A 21,470-nucleotide genomic window follows, 5' to 3' on the forward strand; every position below is an offset into this window, starting at 1 on the left:
TTAGTATCTGTGATTCCAACTATAACGTAGGCTGCACCTTCTCTGAAGCATTTGTAGAAACTTTTAACAGCAATACTTAAATTAAAATTAAATGGCAGTATTAATAAAGTCTTATCTTCATTTAGACTACAAAGATAAACAAACAATAAGAAGTTTAAGAATTCAACTTTTGATTTTAAAACTGAATGGCAAAATGGATTTGGAGTCATTTCACAGAGAAGACAAATAGTGATTCAATAGCATCTTTTTATGTTGATGGGCAATGACTGTAATGGTGTATGCAGGGGGGACTTGATGATGGGGGGAGTCTAGTAAACAAAATATTGCTCATGTAATTGTTGATTAATAGTACCAAAAAGATACTTTTGGTAGTGTAGTCAAATAGATGTAGATCATGGGTCTCTTCTGAGGCTGCCAAATGCCATTAGTGTCTCAGAGGTTTTTAATTGAAATGAATATCATATGCTATATGAATAGAGAATTCAAGGACGGGAAAATTAGAAAGAATGGGTGTGCTTTAATCTTTGCTAAAGATAATTTTTCTGATATTTATGATTCCTGGAAACAATGATTCTGAGGATATTATAGACATTAAAACAAATTAAATAATAGCTCAATTATTTAGTCCATGTCTATTTTATATAGCATCCTGAAATATCAGCAGCAATTAAATCTGATGGATTTGAGATTTATAAAAAAGCTGTAATACTAACTTAATTTTTGTTTTGTTGGAGTGCACTTTTTAGCCATGAGGGTTATAATGGCATTTGTTTATTACATATAACATTTTTAAGTACATTTTGAGAATATCTCTCCATCTTTAGGAAACAGTATCTTTAACTATTAAATATAGTTTTCAAGTATTTGTAAAAATGATAAGCTACAGAGTTAGAGAAAAATACTAGCACCATGATTTCTGGGTGCTACAAGTTGTCCAATATAAATTTCTCTCCAGAATTATTTAATTTCACTTCTTTATCATAGATTTCTGGCAAGTTCAGTGTGACATGCATTCCAATAGACCTCCATTACAAAAATGGACTCTTTTTACCTCACATGACCCATTTGCTTTCAGATGTAAAGACTATATATAGGAAATACTTGAAAGATTGTCATTAACTTGTAAGGGGGTAAACGTTTCCTCTTAGTAGGTTTATGATCACAGCTGAGAAAATCTTTTCCAAGAAAAAGGGGCCCACTCTCTTCTTTGTTATGACAAGAGTCTGGTTTTTATAAAAATAACAACATTGTGCAAAAGGCAGGAGTATTTTGTTCTGAATGTCCTCAGAAAATAGAGAAATGTGATAAACTTCAACTTGAGACTAATGTTAAGAAACTCTTGTCTGCGTAAATTCATCATGACCTATTTTTCAGAAATACACACTTCATCAGAAGGTATAGCATTACTCTTCGTGATATACACCCTGGGTCCAATAATGAAGAAACAAATATTATCACTTGGTTCATCCAGATGATAGAAATCAGTACATGGATATTGTAACACTCTTTAAAAAGGCTGCCTGTTCAGGGCCAAGAGCAATACTGAGAAAATGAAATTAAAAGGGTAACATAAAGAGAGAGAGCCTGAGAGGGCTTTTTTTTTTTCTTGAGATAGAAGATATAAAAAGGAATAGAATGTATAGAATTCAAGTGTTTTAATACACTCTATTCAGAAATGCGAAGAGAAAAACAAGTTGGTTATGTTCATATCTTAAGTACAGTTAATGAAGAAACCTTTAAATAGATTTAAATAAAAGTAATCAATAGCCTGAAAATACAAGCCAAAATTGTCAGTAATCGTGGAATTCATTCTCATTTAAAATCTCTTTCTTTGAGGGCAAGGTGTGGAGGATGAGGTCTGCCTTTCCTTGCAACCAGCAGGTGAAGAATGTATTTGAGAGTCTCTTGCCTAAAGCGTGGACCATATGAAAGAGTGAAATGGTTGGGAAGGGAGAAAGTAAAAGCCAGACAAAATGGCAGGATGGGAAAGGAAAGATTAGAAAAGAAAGGTGAACAAAAGAGGGCACTGAAAATAAGGAGAGAGAATCCAAGAAAGGGATGGAGAAGCTGAAGGAGGGCAGCACAGGGAAGATGGCGAAGGAGGGGGTCTCTAGGCTCAGGCACTCCTTGCGTAACAAGATTTCTCTTTTCATTTTAAATAATGACCAAACCTTCCTGAGAAGGTTCATTTTCCCAAGGTTTCTCTTTATTGGCTGTGATTATAATAAATTAAAAGGGGCTGGGTTTTCTCCAACTTTCAAAAAACCAAATGTGGCTTCTCTGACCTGCACCCATATGAGTAAAATTTCAGCTGCCATCATATCTGCTCCCTCTGCCCTCTGTGAGAGGGGCAAAATAACCCATAAATGCAGTTCCAACACTTAATTCTGAAGGAAGGTTTCAGGGTTTTAAGGGTAAGAAATGCCCATCAAGTGCCATCTTTCCCTTCCCTTCGCCATATACAGGCTACACTTTATTGATGAAATGACAAAACCCCAGGTGTGCCAGGCTGACGTCGTACAGTTAATTACCTAGGACACTCGACCAGGTTGAGGGCTTAGCCTTCCTCCTATGCAATGGCTCATTCTCACACAGAGCTTACAAAAGACCTGTTCTTGTATGAACAATTGGATTTCATTCTTTAGGAAACAGAATAGGGCCAAACCATTTTTAAATGGAACTCAAAGACAGTGCCAAAGGAATGAGATCTTGATTGAAACTCATTTTAAAGGAATTGCAGAACTTTTTACCCTCTTCTTCCCTAGTAATGGTAATTATTCCTGGAAATGCTGGTGTAATTTCTAAGTTCTGCCTGAAATTTTATATCTATAAGTAATGTATAGGATACTGGGTGCCTCTCAAAGATTTTATCATCAAACCATATAGATAAGGAAGGAGATGAATTTGTATTCATCCTGTGACACTCCCAGATGGACGAGAAAAGTAGAGAAGTAAACATGTAGGCAGGAATGGAATGTAGGTAGGTAATGGACTTTATTTATCCCTACTATACCCTTAACTGATATTTAGATAAGATCTCCTTTTTTGCTATAAGTAGTATAGATTTGGGATTTTGTTGTTAGATTTTACTAACTGATGGTATCAGATGAGTATCTGTCACTGGAGTGTAACTGGGCTTTTCTCTCAAGGTATTTTAGCACTAAATTATTCAACAATCTCTGCCTCAAAGCAAACGTTCTTGACTTTCCCAGTTTTGGATTTTTTTTATACCTCTGTAAGACCTTTTAGATTTCTGATAGCCTGATTATTGTACAAGATCTCAGCTTTAAGATAAAAGCATCTCCAGCTCATCAGGATAACTGGGCTGCACACGTGTGCACTGACAAAGTGGTGTTGCTTGTGGAGCATTAGCTTGGGGTCCTGGGTTATGTTTCTTTATGTCAAAATAAGTAAGAGTGGAAAACTAAGCATGCTTCAGGAAAAATAAAACAGCTTAACTTCTGAGAAATTTTGTGCACCTTTGTAAAGTTTAAGTGACTAGAGGAAGCAGTATAGTTTAATACTTTTTAAAATTCAGCTTTGTTCTATCTTGAGATTATGAGATATCTGATATTCATGCGATCTTTTGCTGTAATTTTTTGTATCCTGTGTGATGTTGAGATTGGAGGCAACCATTTTGTTCATATTAACTAAAGTTAAAATACACATTTTGTATTTATATTAAGATGCCAGAATTTCAAAAATCTTGAGGGCACATTTCTGTCACAGGTGGTAGTTTTCAATAAAATAAAAAGATTCTAAATTATTGACAATATCCAAAAAACATTTCAAAGGTTAGATTTAATCAATATATTGTTGTTGTATTTATGAGATAATAGCTTTTAGTATTATCTTTTGAAATTCTACTCTGGAACCCTTCCTTTTGAATTTGCCATAGTTTTATCTGGTGCTTTTCATGCAAGGTGTGGAGCAGATGCTCCGATTTGGCATAATGCGATCCATTTCCACAGAAATACTATATCTAGACATTCCATAATTCAAAATTTTAGAAGAAAAGCAGTTATCAAAAACCCAAGATGAATTATTAGAATGAACATAGAGCACCTTTTAGCCTTTATTGGCTGAACTCTCCAGTCAGCTCATGAAGCCAGCCTGTCTAATGAGTCCAACCTAGACACCCAATGGGATGTTGTAGCATATTTAGGAACTTTTGATGCCCATCTTTTCCTGTTGTATGTAAGTCACCTACCTGATCAGTGCCAAGAATTTCCTAAGACAAAATGTAGCCACCGAGACTATGCTTAAATTATAAAGGCCAAATTATCAGTAAATGGCTACCAGGGTTTTCTTGTACAGTTACTTTTGACCTTTTTATATAGTTTCTATTTCCTATCTTGATTCTAGAACCAATCTGGAATATTTTTAAAAATGTTTTCTGTAGATGATTGTTTTTTCTTTTCAGGTGGAATCTGAATTCTTTGTTTGAAAAATAACATTAGTAGTGTTTCAGAGATGAGAATCTCATTGTTTATAGTCATGAACTTGCCATTTTGGAAAACTTAAGAGAAAACAAAGTGCTGAGAAGAAGCCATATCCCTCCAAGATTGTTATGTTTTTATTCTCATGTAACTAAAATGCTGCAATGGGAACAGGAAGTGTAATGCCTGAAAGCTACTGCAAATTTTGATGAAGACTTATATAGCCAAAAGAAGCCCTTTCCTCCAACACAGCAATTACACTCCTCCCTAAGGTCAGTCCTCTTCCAATAGAAACTGCCTACAATATAAAGAGGGAAGGCCAGAAATTCTCAGTAGAAATGAGATCGATCTCTGCCATGATAAAGTTTCTCTTTTTTCCTGGGAGATGCTTGTATTATGTGAATTCTTGGAATCTGAAAACAGAAGGATCAGTGATTAGTCAGACACCTTGAAATGGTTTCTTCCCTGTATCCGGGTTTAGTAGCTGAACAAAGCCAGAAGTAAGTAGCTGTAAATATCAATTGGGGCAAATTGCCAACTATTCTAAAGAACTAAGGGAATGAAAGTGAAGTACAGGGAGCAAAATATTGCTCCAGACAGATTAGCAGGGACCTAAACATTGTCCAATCCAGGAGTATACATTGATTTTGTAGGGAGCCCAGGATATTTTCAATTTCCAATAAGGATCATTTCAAAGTAGGGTTTAATATATACTTTATTATGAGGACTAATGTTAGTCCAGTTAATCTCCACATAGTGATGGCTTCTGTGATTAGTAGGCACAAAGTAGCTTAAAGGAGGCAATAAACCTCCTCCATAAATTGTGAATCCACAGAACTGGTCATAGTGAATATTATACTTGAGTTTCTTAGTAGTCAGCATTTCTTATGAAAATATGGTGAATGCCATATTAATAAATTGTTATGACAGGGATCCCGAATAAAACACTACTATAATTCTTCACAGTTGATTCCCTCTTCCATTTTTTTATTGCACTCTTTCAATCCATTGTTCATACAACATCAGCTATCTTCTTAAACTGCAAGTAACATTAGTTCACTTTATTACCCAAAGGATTCTCACTGCATTAGAATAAAGGTCACCTGCTTAGTGAAATGCACAAAATTCTTTAGGTGTGGCTTCACCTGTCTCTGGAGTATCATCTTGTACTGTGAACATTGGTGTCATCAGGATCCAGATATACTGGACTTTCTGTGCCTTATATATAACATACTTATTCCCACCTCAGATTGTTTCTCTCCTCTCCTTTCTCTAGGAAAATCAGAGTGAAATCCAAGTGTTTTGGCTCTTAATCCAATGTATTTACTCCTTACTATACTACGCTGCTTTTCTTATTACTGCCTCAAACACTAAATCATCTTTTTGAATTATCACTTCAGAACATCTGTTATTTCAATACATATCAGCAGGATATCAACATTGTAAGAAATCTCCAGTAAGAACAGGTCTGCTGTCTAGCAGTTATAGAATATATCATACAGAATGTGTATGTAAGTACATGCATATGTATGGTGTATATATATATATAAAGCATATCTTTGAAGGGTGTGCTTGTTTAAAGATTGATTTTAATTGGTTTATTTATCATGAAAAATTTAACTTACATTGATGTACTATTTTAAAATAACTCATTTAATAAATGTACTATTTATTAAAATAAATGTACTATTTTAAAATAAAGTATAACCATACTTTATATTCTATATTTAAAATCACTTGAATAATAACAGTCATTATAATCTGATTTTATATAACTCTAGTCCATGTTTATTCCTTGAAAATTTGAGCATGTATATGTACATTTACACTAATTTTAAAGAATTTTGATTTCTTTTACATTGGACAAGCAAGGATTATTGTGAAGAAAATACTTGATTGAAAAAATTATTTGCTAATTAATTTGCTCTTTAAATATTTCTTCCAACTGAGTTATTTTAATTGATTTCCATTTTCAGGCAATTTCCTAGTTACATAAGGTGTTCACTCATGTTTAACTTTGGCTATAGGTGTATGATCGTTCTAGCTGAACTGCATTAGAAGTTCCTGACTCATGTTGTATGCTCTTAAATAAGAAACTTCGAAGCATAAAAATAGCTGAATTTTTCCGCATGTGATCCATAGAAAGGCCTTAAGTACTTTCTAGGTATTTCTGATAACACTTTAGAGTCCAGTGCTAAGTCAACAAAGTTTGTTATTAGGATAAAGTTTGCTTTTTTTGGCAAAGAAATGGTGGTTTGAAGTCAAGACCTCCCTAGGTCCAGCACCAGGCCTAAATAGAAGATGTGCTCATATGTACTTTGGCTGAGGTCTAGGGGAATAGTAAGGAAACTTCTTTTACAGCGGACTTATGTGGATGGTATTCTAGGGAATGTTTAATTTTTCACATTTTTCTGAAATTTCTAAACTTATGCCATGAAGATCTATTTTTTTTTATTTTCAATAAACAACATAATGTATTATATTCACCTCAGGCTTACTCTAAAGCTTTTGTAATGTTTTAGAGTTGCATTTCCAAATAAGTTTGGGAAACAGAAGGGTAAACAAGGTTGAGCCTATTTATTTGAAACATGATTTCTTAGAGACATTAGCATGCTAATGTTCATGACAAATCTACCAGAGGCATATATAATAAGCAGAGATTTCTAGCAATAGGAACTTTTTGTCCCCCTGGACTCTCACTAACAGCTGATGACAAACCAGGAAAGCTGGGTATGTGGCAAGGGATGTATATTAGATGGGAAACTTCTCCTCTTCCAGATGGCATCCCTGATTTCATTGCACTGTGCTTTCTTTTCTAATGCCTCTGCTCACCTCTTCCATTTCATAGTTGAGGTGTCACTACAGTCCCCCATAGGCAACCTTCATTTTGGGGATTTGGAAATTTTGTTACCTTTAGCTGGGGATTTGTGAATATGTTGGGAAGAAAAGGGATAAACAGAGCAAAACCCAGCAGCTTTTTAAGGAAATCTGTATAATTATTGTACACGGTGGGTAGGTCATCTGAGAGACTCCTGAGGAGAGGGCTCTTGGTCAGGATACATGCTTTGGAATATTACAGTGGTGAGTTTTGGAGAGTATCAGAGGGAGGTGGCTAGTACAAAATACGATGAAGCACTTGAAGATGATGAGCTGGTATGACATATGCATTTAGGGACAAGGATAGATAAAAGATTAAAGAAATAGACTTTTAAAATGTGGTTATAACCATTTATGTGAACTGCTTTCCACTTATACCCAATCCCTGTGTGGCACAGTAACAATTATGTGCGGCAATAAATGTATGTAAACTTAACCATACTTTATATTCTATTTGATTGGTACAGGAATGTTTATAAGTAGGCTTTTTGGCCTTTCTAAATTGTTTCGTATGTAGCATAGTCATTTACCAACATCTATAAACAGCAGAGACAAATGGCTCATGTATTTGGCAAGAAGATAGCTCACTTCTTCAGAGCATTTTATCATGCTAGATAAAACAGATTGGTTACTCAAAAAACATCTGGTAAGCCAATTTTTGTAAAGCTAGCCATCTTGAGGAGTTACCTCAAAGTGCAGAAATTATGGCCTCCTTACACTGAAGAAATAGATGATGGTGATAAAGGCCAGGAGAGCTGTCCCGTGCTGCCAGCCACCTCCAAGTATGCAGACAGGGATGTATTTCCCAGGAGCGTATGCATTTAATGGTTGATCCTGCTCAAAAAATAAAAATGAAAGAACAGACATCATTTAATTCCATAGATGCCACTCAAATTCATAAAATATCTACCATAACCTTATAGTTTATAATCTGGAAAGAAACTCAACCTTGGAAACAAAATGAAGTGGAGTTAACCAATTTGAAAAGACAAAAAAAAGAAAAGAGTATCTGATTATCTCAAGACTTATGTAGAAGAAAATGTAGATATTAATTCTTGTTGATCACGCAATTTAGGGTGCTATTAATTCCAAGAAATGAATTTATAAAAAAAAGACATAAAATTATTTCCAATAAGGGGCATACCTGGTTCACAGGGAATGAAAATATGCCCAGTTCTCTATTGTCTGTTGTCTTTCTTTTTGTCCTTTTTCCATGACAATAATTGCATATTATATCAAAGAAAATCCAAGTGATAGCTCCTTTATTTGATCTAAAAAGGACTGAGGGAGAAAGAAGAAAAATGAGGTCAATTAAGATAAATTCTAGTTTTTGTAAATAGGTAACATATATTTTCTTTTTATTATTGTTTTAATTGAAAGTCAGTTCTGACATTCTAATGAATTGTGGACTCTTGACAGAGTTTTAAGAAATAACAGATGTTTAAGTTAAGAAAAGGAGTCAGTCTTGTAAAAATATATATATGGAAAGAAGGCGTACAATAGAGAGAGATGTACTATTGGGGAAATGGCTACTGTAAGGGGTGAGAATGAGCAGTGGTTTGAGAGGCTCATGGTTAATACTGCTGACACATCGCTGATGGTGCTCTTCTCAGTTAGAGCTGAAGTCGGAAGTGAATTCTAAAAACACAACTGTGGTTTTTTATTGTCCCAAAAGATGTCTTCTATTTTGAAGTTTTTAAAGGATAAACCCCAGATAATTCTTATGTCAAGAAGCTCATTTAAGCATTTTGAAGCCAATGAAATTGTTTGCCAAAAGAAATAGACAAAATATATTAGATTGGTTATTGAAGGACCATCTCTACCTCCAAAGTAATTTATCACTTGAGGTATACATTATGTATAGTGTATAGCATTACCTCCTTAAGAGAAAGTCATACTGAAAGTACTGTTTAAAAGTGAGTTGCTGAGGGATAAAATTCTTGATTTTCAAAATAACTAATCATTTCATATATTAGAACATTTTTTCAATGACCACAGACACAAATACCCTGATAAATTTAATGAATTGCTTATGATACTGGACTGTTGTTAGAGCTAAACATCAAAATTACAAAATTATTTTTTCCATTCTTACGTCTCAATAAATTTTTCTCTTTTATATAAGCAAATTTTTCAATTTTTTTTTTTTTTTTGGTGAATGACTGTTATTTCCTTGAAAATATCTGTGGTGAGTTGTCACCAAACCGTAAGTGTGTTTTATTGGTTGATATCTATGCCTCAGAGACCAATAAAATAAAATCACATTGAACTTGAAATACAATCCATTAAATGAACTTCTCTGTGCCGCAGTATATTCTTCTCATCCTCAAAACTGAAGGTATTCATATAGATTGGTCAGATTTTTCCCAGGGAGTAATTTAGATAATTCAGTTATTATTTAGGGCCAGAAAGTAATCATTTATAAAACAAACCCTTGAGCCCTTCAAGAGTTAATAAAGCTTGCTGCAGTATACTGTGTACTTCCCAAGAGTAGCCTAAATACCTGGAGAATCTGGCAAGATGTGTGAGAATATTTAAGGTTAAACATGCTGCCACATTTTTATTACAATGTGAAAGATTTGAATCATTTAGGAAAGTTTGTCCATTCTTGGAGAATTCATTAAGCAGCAGCTGACTTCTCCATAAAGTCTCTGTCTCCCAAAGTGGCATATTTAGGCCCCATTCTCCATTGAAAAATATTAACTGTGAAATTTCATGTGTAAGCAGTAAATTATCAGTACTACACAGTGGACCAATTTTATAAATAGCTAATCAAAGCCAATGAATTTCCCATTTGGGTGTGAGTATGTGGTGGTGAGATCTAATAAGGGCTGTTGATAGATATTTACTGTCTCAATTTCCTGCTTCATCAGAGCGTGTAACTGAAGTGAAGACTGACATCTTCGTCACCAGTTTCGGACCCGTTTCAGACCATGATATGGTAAGTGACACTGCATTTTTTGTTTTCTTGGGATATTTTCTAAATTTAACTGTTAAGAGAAAAATATAGACTAAGTATTTAGGAAGCAACTTGAAGTAGCTTAGCTGCATCTTTTTGTCTATTTGTGCATAATATATAATATATGTAATACTTCTATCATAGAAAATACCCACTAATTTCCCAGACCAGGCCTATTTGTGGCTATCAACCATTGCATTCTTCTTTTTTTCCCATCCCTGAAATGATTGCTTTGCCTTGGTTTATGCTCTGTAAGTGAAATATTGCAAGTTACCTTACATTTAGTTAGGAGAATGTGTTGATTCAAGGATGCTGGGTGGTCAGCGCTGTTTTGAATGGCCATAAACATCATGATTTCTGAATAATTTTTGGCTAACAAGGAGAAATTATTAGAAAAAAATGAGTGCATACTTGGCCAGAATTAGAGAAATAGTTAAAATACACCAGTGGAAAATGTTCAGCTTCACTGCAAAAGGCATTCATAAAAGTATTAACCAAGATTGGGATTAGAATGAACACATGCCTGTTCTTTACCCAACCCAAAGAAAGTAAGATGGATTTATTTTCTATCTGATGGAAATTTGTAAATCAGTAGGGTTATATAAAATATTTGTAAAATATGTAGTATTTTTGAACTCATAACAGTTAAGCTTCTATATAAGCAAAAAATAAAGAGGCCATGAAGACACATCACTGTGACTATTTCAAAGTATATTAATTGAATATATTAAAGGCATTATTTTTGAGTGCTTCTTTTATACCACTTTAATGTAAAAGATTTTGATTTCATAGTAGCTTAGATGATTCAGAATAAAAATTACAGAAATTACCAGTTTGGACCAGCATTTCCCAAAGTGTGGAAATTCATAGGCACCCACCTTGGCAGAGTAAAAGCTCTGACAAATCCTGAAGTAAGGAAACCGGTTTACGTACATTTAATTTCATGTTTGCAGATTGTATTTTTCCAAAACCCTTTTTCTTCATGCTACAGTTGTCGGCATTCTGTAGAACTTTTCCCCTGTGAGTCAAACATTTGGAAATACTGGCTCAAGATAATTAGATAGTTTACATCTTAAGACAGTTTATGAAATGTGCCAACTATGAAAAGTAGAGTCAGTATATGAGAGACAGCAGAGAGGTGGGTAAGAATACAGACTTCTGAGCCAGAATCCCTGGGTTTATAATCCCAGCTCCTCCATTTATAAGGGTGTATCCTTGGTGAATTTAGTATCTCCCTGCCTCAATTTCTTCATGTGTAAGACAGGAGTGATAATAACAACCCTTATTGGATTATCATAAGTGTTAAATGAATTAGTACATGCAAAGCACTTAAAAATTCTTGACATAAAATAACTCTCAATAAATGTCAGTCATTATTACTGTGAAAGAAATAGAAATATACAAGTTAGCCATTATTGTAGATTTATTCCTCTAGCAACTCGTCTTATCATTGTAGTCAGTCTGTGAACCACTTTATTGAAATGCTGTGTGATACAATATTTTTTGCCAAACTGATTGCTCTCTGAGTACGTATTGTGATTCCCCCACATTGGAACTCAGTCTTCCCACACTATTCTCCCATGCTACTTTTCTAATTAAGAATGGTTAATAGATTTCATATTTAGTTCTCTGCCTGTATTCCATGTAATCCATAAGTAATTTTACTACTTGTTTTCAGTTGTTCACAATATTGACTATTGACTTTAGTCATATGCTTAAATTCTGCTTTCTGTGAGGCAGCACCAACTGGGGTTAACAAACTGGCTGTTGGATTCAGGCAGGCTGAATTCCAATCTCACCATGATCTTAGTAAATCACTCATTCTTATAAGGCTCAAACTCTCTGAAATGAATATATTGCTATAACTACCTATCCTGTAAGATGGTTGGGAACTTTAAATGAGATATGTAAATAATATCTATTAATAGCACTCGATAAATAGCTTTTATCATTTTTGTCTCTGAGCCCCTTATCATACCATGTACCCTTCACAGAAATTTTCCTTTATTCTCCACCCATGTAAGTCCTATATTTCCATATAGGCCCAAACAAGAACCAAATGCTTGATAATAACTTTTTTTTATTAATCCAATAACAAATTAACTTTCCCTTTCTGCATTCTATTAACCTTTATTGACTATAAAATACAATTTAGCTTTTGGCCTTATATATAACACTTTTTTAAAGTCATGTTCTTATACAAATATCTTAATTGCTAAAGTGATGCCAAAAACATAAAGACATACTTCTTTGACATCCCTTACTGCTGCTGGTTTATAGTAAGGGTTGAAGTACTCCTATTTGGTGATATGTTAATTAGGAGTCTATATTATCTTTGAAAAATTTATGCTATTATGGGTATCAATAAATAAGACTCTCTTTTGTCTCTGAATTCTAACTTTTTGATAAATAAGTCAATAGAGTAAGGTATACATAAAATGTCATAATCTTATTATTCATAGTGATGATAGTGCAGAAGGTGACTTATATCTGCAGACAAATGGGTTTCCAGGGAGTGAACCTCAGGATCAGCCTGATTGACCCACTCAGTTCACAGGCGTTGTTGGCCTCCCTCTGTCAGGGTGTAGACCATCCATGCAAAACTCCTAGCATCAAGGAACACAGCAGAATTTGTGAGTTTTATGGACAGCCAACATCCAAAATGGAAAAGAGCAGGAGACTGAGTAGGCAGGACTGATTTCTTCTTCCAGATTCACCCATCAAATTAAATTATTCCTCCTTCCTCCCCTCCCCAAATAAAAGAGTGTAAAGGAATGGGGAGCATTCAGAAGCTTTACACTGATGAAGCTCTCGATGGAAACATCAAGAGAGAGGATGAAGCATTGCAAACATCACACCAATAATATTATTCCTCCTCCTCCACATACTACTACTAATAATAATTTAAAATGGCTATTTTCTCTCTCTGTCTCTGGCACCTAGCATAATATCTCACAAAGAGGAGTTGATAAGGGGCAGTGCTCAAATAAACCCATATGCCTTCAAAAACTTTTCTCTTAAAAATACTTGGCATGACTTTGAATTGTTGGTTTAGATTACTTGTTACTTAAAAAACCAATGTCTTTTTTTAAAGGTGCACGCTAGGATTTTTGATACACCATTAAGTCTGTAATTATCATGAATTATTTTTCATATATGGCCTCTGGTCAAATATCGGATAGGAAGAATGGACAGAGTATCTAAGCTAATGATACTCCCTATTGCCTAAAACTCTTGAATCAGTGTTGAATTGTTCTATTAAGGATCAAATTAGCCATAAGTCTGTAACTGATTTGCCAAGTGGCTAATAGAAATTATACCTGACCACATTGTTTGAGAAGATTAATCATTTAAACCACATTATGGGAAAATTATGCATAAGAAAGAGCAGTATGATTTAGAGGTTATCAAAATTAGAAGGCAGAATGACAAAGCTATTTTTCAAGATAGGAAAAGCTTTGTAGCTTTTAAAGTGAGAACTAAAAAGAATCTAATTAATAATAATAACCATAACAACATGCAACATTATGAATGTTTATGTTAGCACCATGCTATGGGTTTTATAGATCATATTTCATCTAATTCTCTTGCCAAATATTGTAGCTAAGTATTGCTATTATCCACATTTCCAGGAGTACAGTGACCCAGCTAAGTAGTAGTTTGAACTCAGACTGTCTGGCCCCAGAGACTCCATGGCTCCCAAGGCATCTAACTTCATCTGGAATAGAAAACAAAACTAGGGCAACTCCTTAACTTCATTTTTAAAACCATTAATTGGCAATCAAATAGCCCATTCCCAGGGCACTAGGTTCTGACAGAAATATCCAGGTAGCACATTCCATAGAGCCCTGTTTTCCATAGTGCTTAAAATGTATGAAGTCACAGCTGTATGCGGTGATAAATGGTGCAAGTGGGAACACTTCAAAACGATACTTATATACTGTTCCAGTCTTCGGAATAAGATTCACATTCCCCAGGGACCCACTCCATTGAACAGGGTAACTTGGAGGGACTATTCTCTTGAGTGGCAGCTGAAACTCCAACCCTTGAACAGCTTCTTCACCAGAGCTTCCTATTTGTTCACTCTTCTGTGGCGTCTTCTCTTTTGCCTTGTTGTTGCTTTGCTTAGTTAATAACCACCTTCTCACTTTCCTTAGGTTTTCTGTCCTACCACCCTTTCAAAGACATAGCACAATTTCATTCCCAGCTACATAGAAATCTAATAGGAATTTGTGTAATTAAAACATAAAATGGGAGACAAATAACAACTCCTAACATGTATTGAGAACTTCCTATATTTCAGACATTCCTGCAAGCTGTTTGTATTAACTCACTTCTCACAATAGGCAAGCAATGAGTACAGTCATGATCCCACATTATGAATTGGAAACTGGGGCTTAGAGGAAGTATGGAAATGACCCCAGGACATTCATCTGACAGGCGGACAATTCATTTCTAGTTAGCAGGTTTAAAACTGACATCCATAACCGTTTTGCTGTGGCTCTGCCCTCTCCTCCTAACTGTTCCACCTTCCTCAAGAAGGAACCCCGGCCCATCTTGGTCTAAGGAACTGTGAGCATGAGGGTGAGGTCCTACTGAGAGCCGCCTGCCACTACCATGGTGATATTGCAAGGAAAGTTCTCAGGAAATGGGAGACCAAATATTTACACTCTTGAATAGCCAGGATCTGATCATTTTCAACTGCTTTTATTTCAGTTTTTATTTCTACTTCTAACAGAGGGGAACATTGAAATGGAAGCTTATTCAGTTAATTTTGCTCTGTATGTGTTTGTGTGTGCAAGTTCTTCAAAACTTACGTGCCCAGTACAATATCTGAAGGGAGCATATCTTAAATAAATTTAGGGAGTTTATTGTCTGCCATTAGCACAGGTAAATAGAGCTGGCTGGAAATATGATAAACATAAACATCAAGACTTTGGCAAATTTTGACATAATGTCTTAGACTCATTGCCTTTGTGAAAGATTTTGTCAAAGGTTTGATAATAAATGTATTTTATATTTATATTGACCATTTATTTTATTTTAAAAAATCTTGGATCTAAGAAATAAATGAACAAAGTTTTTAGATTCATGGGACCAGTTTAAACATCCTTGGAACCTTAATTTACATGTGGCCATCCCCTCTTTTGACAAGGCTAAAGGAATTCAGTTAGACACAGAATAGAGCTAATGTGGCTGATTCCTGAATAATGGAAATATCATCATTACCATATCCTTATTGCATGACTTGTTTTTGTCCGGAAAAGAGAATGTGCACAGCCCAGAGTAAATCCATCCACTCTGCTTCCCTGGCAAGCACTGGGACTCTGTCACTTCCTGATACAATTCACAGACTCCCTTCCCATTTCTCCCTTCATGCAAAAATACTCTGTCTGTCCTACTCCTCTGTAAATTTTTCTTACAGCGTCTGAATCTAAACAGGCTCTCCCTCTGCTGAATTTAGCAGATGCTTAACAAATGTTTCTTGGTGAGTAGAGTCCTATGTCACATAACTCAGTGCCTTCATCTGCCACTGCCCGAGACAGAAAAACCTGAACAAGTAAGGTATTTTCTCTTGCCTACAAAGACGACTGGCATCATGTTACACCTCCTTGTTTCTATCTCAATCAGCATGTAGTACTACACTTTGTGCATTATAAACTCTCTAATAAAAATTGTTAGTTACTTGATCAGTAAGGACTCGGCAATGACAAATGTGCACCAGAAAGATGAACTTTCATTCATTCTTTACCCAGTCTTGCTTAAACTCTGGGTTAAAGACAGTGGGGTTCATCCACAAAATACCCAAACACAGACATTATTTATTTTGCATGTCCTAAAGATGATAGGTATAAGATTTAAAAAAAAAAAGCTTTCTAATGCATCATGGTTTATGAGATTAAGAAAATGTAGTTTTATGTTTTCAAGTTAGTCTTCCAGTTTAGAGCATGGTAAGATCAGTAGAGAATGTGATAATCTTTATTTTAAACCATTGAGTTTCAAATTTAATGTCAGTGTAGTAAGTACTGCAGGGAAGATGGACATATTACCCTTTTCTGCGTTAGGAGCTGGTAAATCACACTGCTTGTTTTCAGATTAGCAGATGTTTGTCTCTGGGTATTGCCATAAGGAATTATGTATTTATTCAAATAAATAGGTTCCCTGGCTGTGAATGATGATGAGCTTCACACATTTCTCATGTGTCTTATACACATATAAGAAACACACACTCGTACTCACCTGCATGTTCTCAATTCTTTTGGGGGGCAGGGAAGATCCACATTACCAGTGAAACATTCCTGATTTCCATAATCTTCTTCACTGTGTGGAACTGGCAGCCTATATACATTCTCTGTGGAAGAAAATGTTTACTTCATCAAAAAAGAGATGCAATTGTCACCCCCACATTAGATCCATGAATGATTTGGGATTAGGTGGGAGGTTTTCAGAGACCATGGGGTCCCCCAATCATGCTTCATCTTTATAATTGGAATAATCCAATTTAAACATTTTTCTCTATGTAATAATCTTTAACATTGACTTTATTTGAAGAGTATTTGATCTCTTCAAACGTGGGTGTAGTACAGGTAGGTGGGAGTACGGTGTTACTTTCCTTTCACATATCCTAGGAAATAATCAGCAGAATTATTCTGAACAAGAAATACTTGAGGAATTTAAGGTATTCAAAAAAATGATTATGCCAACAAATACTTCACCTGATGCCAAGATGTTCAGGCCACCAAACATCTACTTCTAGAACCATCACCTAGCTCATATTTCACTTCTAAAATTACAAAAATTATGCATCATCTGTGTAAGCTATTTGCATTGCAAAATACAGCACAGTAAATTCTTTGCTATTTTCCAAAATTACCTAGGAATATACAATAGATGTATTTTTCCGTCAAAGCTGGAAGGATGAAAGGTTAAAATTTAAAGGACCCATGACAGTTCTCCGGCTAAATAACCTGATGGCAAGTAAGATCTGGACTCCGGATACATTTTTTCACAATGGAAAGAAGTCAGTGGCACACAACATGACCATGCCCAATAAGCTCCTGAGGATCACAGAGGATGGCACCCTGCTGTACACCATGAGGTACGGGCCACTGCACTGCTGTTCGCGAATCTTCTGTGCCTCTTTCTTTGCCCTATGTAGGGAACCATCACACTGGTGGGCTGTGGTAGGGCATCTGGTTTCCTGCTTCCCTGTCTTTCAACTTTAGTAATTACTCCACTATGAAAAATAAAGTGGCTGAAGTATTCTACAAGTATTAAAGTGTTAAGTAAAATGAGTAGATAATATTTTTATAAATGTTTACAATATATTATTAAGTAATACACTCTATCTCTCCAACATGCTCTAATTCAATATGAGGAACTTCTCCTCTGATTTTTTTTATTGAGGTATAGTTAATATACAACATACTGGTTTCAGGTGTACAACACAGTGATTTGACAATTATATACATTAGGAAATGCTCACTAGGGTAAGTGTAATTACCATCTGTCCTAATACAAAGACATTATAATATTATTGACTATATTCTCTATGCTGTGCTTTTCAGCCCTGTGACTTGTTTATTTTATAATTGGAAGTTTGTGTATTTTTATCCCCTTCATCTATTTCACCCACCCTCATAGCCCCCTCCTCTATGGCAACCATCAGGTTCTCTGTTTATGAGTCTGTTTCTGTTTTGATTGCTTGTTTGTTTGTTCACTTGTTTTACTTTATCAGTTGCATATATAAGTGAAATCATATGGTATTTGTCTTTCTCTGTCTGGCTTATTTATAGGTCCATCCATGTTTTCCAAATAGCACGATTTCATTCTTTTTTATGGTTGTCCTCTGCCTACTATGAAATTCATATATTTCTGCATTTCAGTAAGGTCTAGGTTAACTTTCTAGAAACAATCTCAAGGTATATATCTCAAAATGTTTCTACTTAAATGGGAGGAAAAAAATTCAGGGAATATTCAAAATTTTTAAGAAACAGATTCATGTGAAATAACACATTTTGAAGAAGTGTGTGAATTCTCAATGATTTTGTTAGACTGATATAGATATTCTTAATTTTGTTTAAGTTGAACTCTACAGTACATTTCTACTTTATAAACCATTCCCCATTTTGAGATTACTGAAAAGCTCAGCTTCTAGATACCAATAATTTCTTTACAGTTGACTGAAGGAAGCATGTATTAAAGTTATAAATATTTTTAGAGAAAAAAAGAGATGCTTAAAAACATTCCTATGTTATGAGAAATTAAGGGAAGCAGTTCTTTCATATCTAGAGGACTTCTTAGAATGTTGTTTTTGTAGATCTGACCAGTGCTTGGTAATTCAGACCATCCAATTATTCCTTTGGTATGAAAAGGTAATTAAGGCAAAATCCAGGACTTAGTGGATTCTGTTTAGCCGTGAGAATAGAGTGATATTTTAGCTTTGATAAAGCTGCCAGAATTCTTCACTTTTTATACACAAATATCCAAATGAAAAGAAAAAAAATGGTTCAAGAGCCATTTAGATGTTGGACTCAAGTAGTAAAAGTGTAATAGGACTCAATGAATGAAAAAGCCCCAAAGAGATAAGGAAACGAGGATTCATGGATACGCTGAGACCTTTCCAGATCATCTAAGCAGGATCTATTCATATTTGAAATGGGAAATATTCTCCCCTTGTAAAATATCCTGCCTTGTTTTCAAGCCTAAATCCAGTTTTCTTTCCTCCTAGCTGGCAGTTTTCTGGAGAGGGATTTGCATATACTGCAAATTTTACCAATTAATGGTTTCTGATGTATGCCATGTTCTTCATCAATAACTAGCCTGTATTTCCCACCTCCTAAATTTCTGATCATCTTTGCTAATGTATTATCAATTTCCTTAATAGTTTAAGAATATGAGTTTAATCATTAATTTACAATTTCATATTTGCTTTAATCAACATTGAAATCTCTTTATGATTTTATTGGCTATAAAGCCATCCTACCACATTTCTTAAGCTATTTAAAATAAGGGCAAATGTATTTTCTGTATTTCTATATTTTATTAAATGTATTAAATATATTTCTATTTTCCTCATGTGAGAAATTTGGGTATAAAATCCCTAATCCATGAAAGGAGAAATTTGTATTTCTAAAATGTGTTTCAGTGAATTCCTTCCTTAACTATCCTTCTGAAAACAAAAATAGAATTCACATTCCGAGAAGATGGGGAGTAAAGAGAAGCACAGCAGAGTCCTGGCTTCAGTTAGGCAGTGGATTTATAAATACAACTAAATGGTTGGAATATAGTGAAATCACATAGAAACTATCAAGGAGACTTACATTAATCACAACCTCAAGAGCCTGAGGACAATTCCTCTGTCACTTATTCCTTTGTTGTTTTATGTATTTGATGCTATTTTAGGGAGGGAGGTAAGGGAGAGCTGCACTAAGGGAAAGAGAAATTCTCTTCTCTTCCTTGCCATCCATGTCTTCTTCTCTACCAAGGAGGAATTAGTATTCATAAAGAATTTGCTCACATCTAATTTTATTCTCAGAAGACTAGCTGTAGCTGGATGGATTCGTTGATAATGTTTGTCTTGGAAAACATTGGCAATGCTTGCCCACCTACAAAATTGGGTGTCACCTGTTTTCTTAAACAAAACAAATGGATAGAATTCAGTCATTATTGTAAGGAGTCCTTCTTAGATATTTTGATTATTAACAGCTCAGTATAGTGCTGCAATTTGTGCCTGTCTTTTCTCCTTTGTTAATATATTTGCTATAGTTAATAACATCCCTGTTGTATTTACCAGGAACCCTCTAATCTATAAGGCTCTTGTTTGTATCCTTTGTTTCTTTTAATTGATAAGGCTGACAGTGAGAGCTGAATGTCCAATGCATTTGGAGGACTTCCCTATGGATGCCCATGCCTGCCCACTAAAATTTGGAAGCTGTGAGTAAATTTGTTTTAATTTGTCTTTATTTTTATAAGAGACCTGTCTTTAAGCAAGGCATCTCCACTTAGCTATGTCTGTTAGGGGGACAAATATAGAGCATCATGAAAGTTTAAGTAGGGACTTGCTACAAGTACTTTCTATAAGAAATAATCTTCAGTTTCACTTTTTAATGTTTTTTTCAGGAAGGAATTATTCCCTATCCCTTTGACTAGAAAGGATGGATTTAACTACTTAGTGGAAAAATTCTATTTGGGTTGAAGTTACAGTCTTAGAAAAATAAGTGGAGTATGAGTGCTTTTACCTCATAATAACATCTGCCTTCCAGTAAATGGGGATCACTGTGTTTATTTTTATATGACTCCTGACCTTTATTTGACCTCAAGAATAATACAAGTTTTTTATTAGATGGAAATATTTGTAGGTGACAAAAGACAATGTATTAGGTGTTTTTTAATAATGAAGCCTACAGATAAAAAATGTTCCCAGAAAAGGATTTGCCCTAGTCTTAGTCTTCAGAAAAGTTCCAGATCTGTTTGGATATCCCATGAAATTCATGTGTATATTAATACTTCTGAAGGTATCCTTCAAAAGATACCTTTATGATAACTTTCTGGGTTTCTACTGTTTGAAAATGTACAGACACAAGTTGAAGAATCCAAGAGAACTGGCCAGCAGAGTGAGCTTCTCTGGCCTTCCTCCAGCCTCTGTCTTTGACTAATGTGCATGCATAAAGTGAGTGGGAGTAATGTGTTCGTGCAGGGGGAGTTACGGACAAGGACTGAGAAGACTCCTGGACTACCTAACCGGCTTTCTGTTCTCACCAGACAGGCAGTCTGAACAACTATTTTGGTGAAAATATGATTCATAGAAGAAAAATAGTGGTAGTGTAGGAAGACAGCAAGCAAAGAAAATAGCAAAGGGCCTTCAGGCTCCTAGCAGCACTAATCATGGAGAGACAACTTTATTTATAAACCTCATTCTATACTGAAACCCAAGGACAAACTACTTGAAAAACTGTCAGCTAAACAGCCTTTGGTGATAACTCCCTCTTCCCCATTCTTTTCCCAATTTAATGTATGTTCTTTGCTATGGATTATTATGTTTTCTCCTGGTTATCAATTTCATTTTTGACAATAATGTTATATATTTTGCGTTACTTATCTGCTAGGCAGTATATTAAACATTTGTATATGCATTAGCTCATCTAATCCACAAGATAACTGTACAGTTAAGAAGATCATACATCCCAGTTTGT

The 21,470-nt window shown here is 34.9% G+C and overlaps 1 protein-coding gene across 2 annotated transcripts in view; it reads left to right on the top strand.

Moving 5' to 3' along the window:
- Positions 1-21,470, top strand: part of GABRA1 (gamma-aminobutyric acid type A receptor subunit alpha1) — a 54,334-nt gene that overhangs the window by 7,086 nt on the left and 25,778 nt on the right. For both annotated transcript variants that reach the window (XM_017678340.3, XM_037025193.2), the window contains exons 4-6: positions 10,190-10,257; positions 17,154-17,374; positions 20,129-20,211. In XM_017678340.3, coding sequence (XP_017533829.1) covers positions 10,190-10,257; positions 17,154-17,374; positions 20,129-20,211 — 372 coding nt within the window. The remainder of the gene's footprint in view (positions 1-10,189; positions 10,258-17,153; positions 17,375-20,128; positions 20,212-21,470) is intronic.

Source organism: Manis javanica, chromosome 1 (assembly GCF_040802235.1).
Source record: "Manis javanica isolate MJ-LG chromosome 1, MJ_LKY, whole genome shotgun sequence".
NCBI classification, from domain to species: Eukaryota; Metazoa; Chordata; class Mammalia; order Pholidota; family Manidae; genus Manis; species Manis javanica.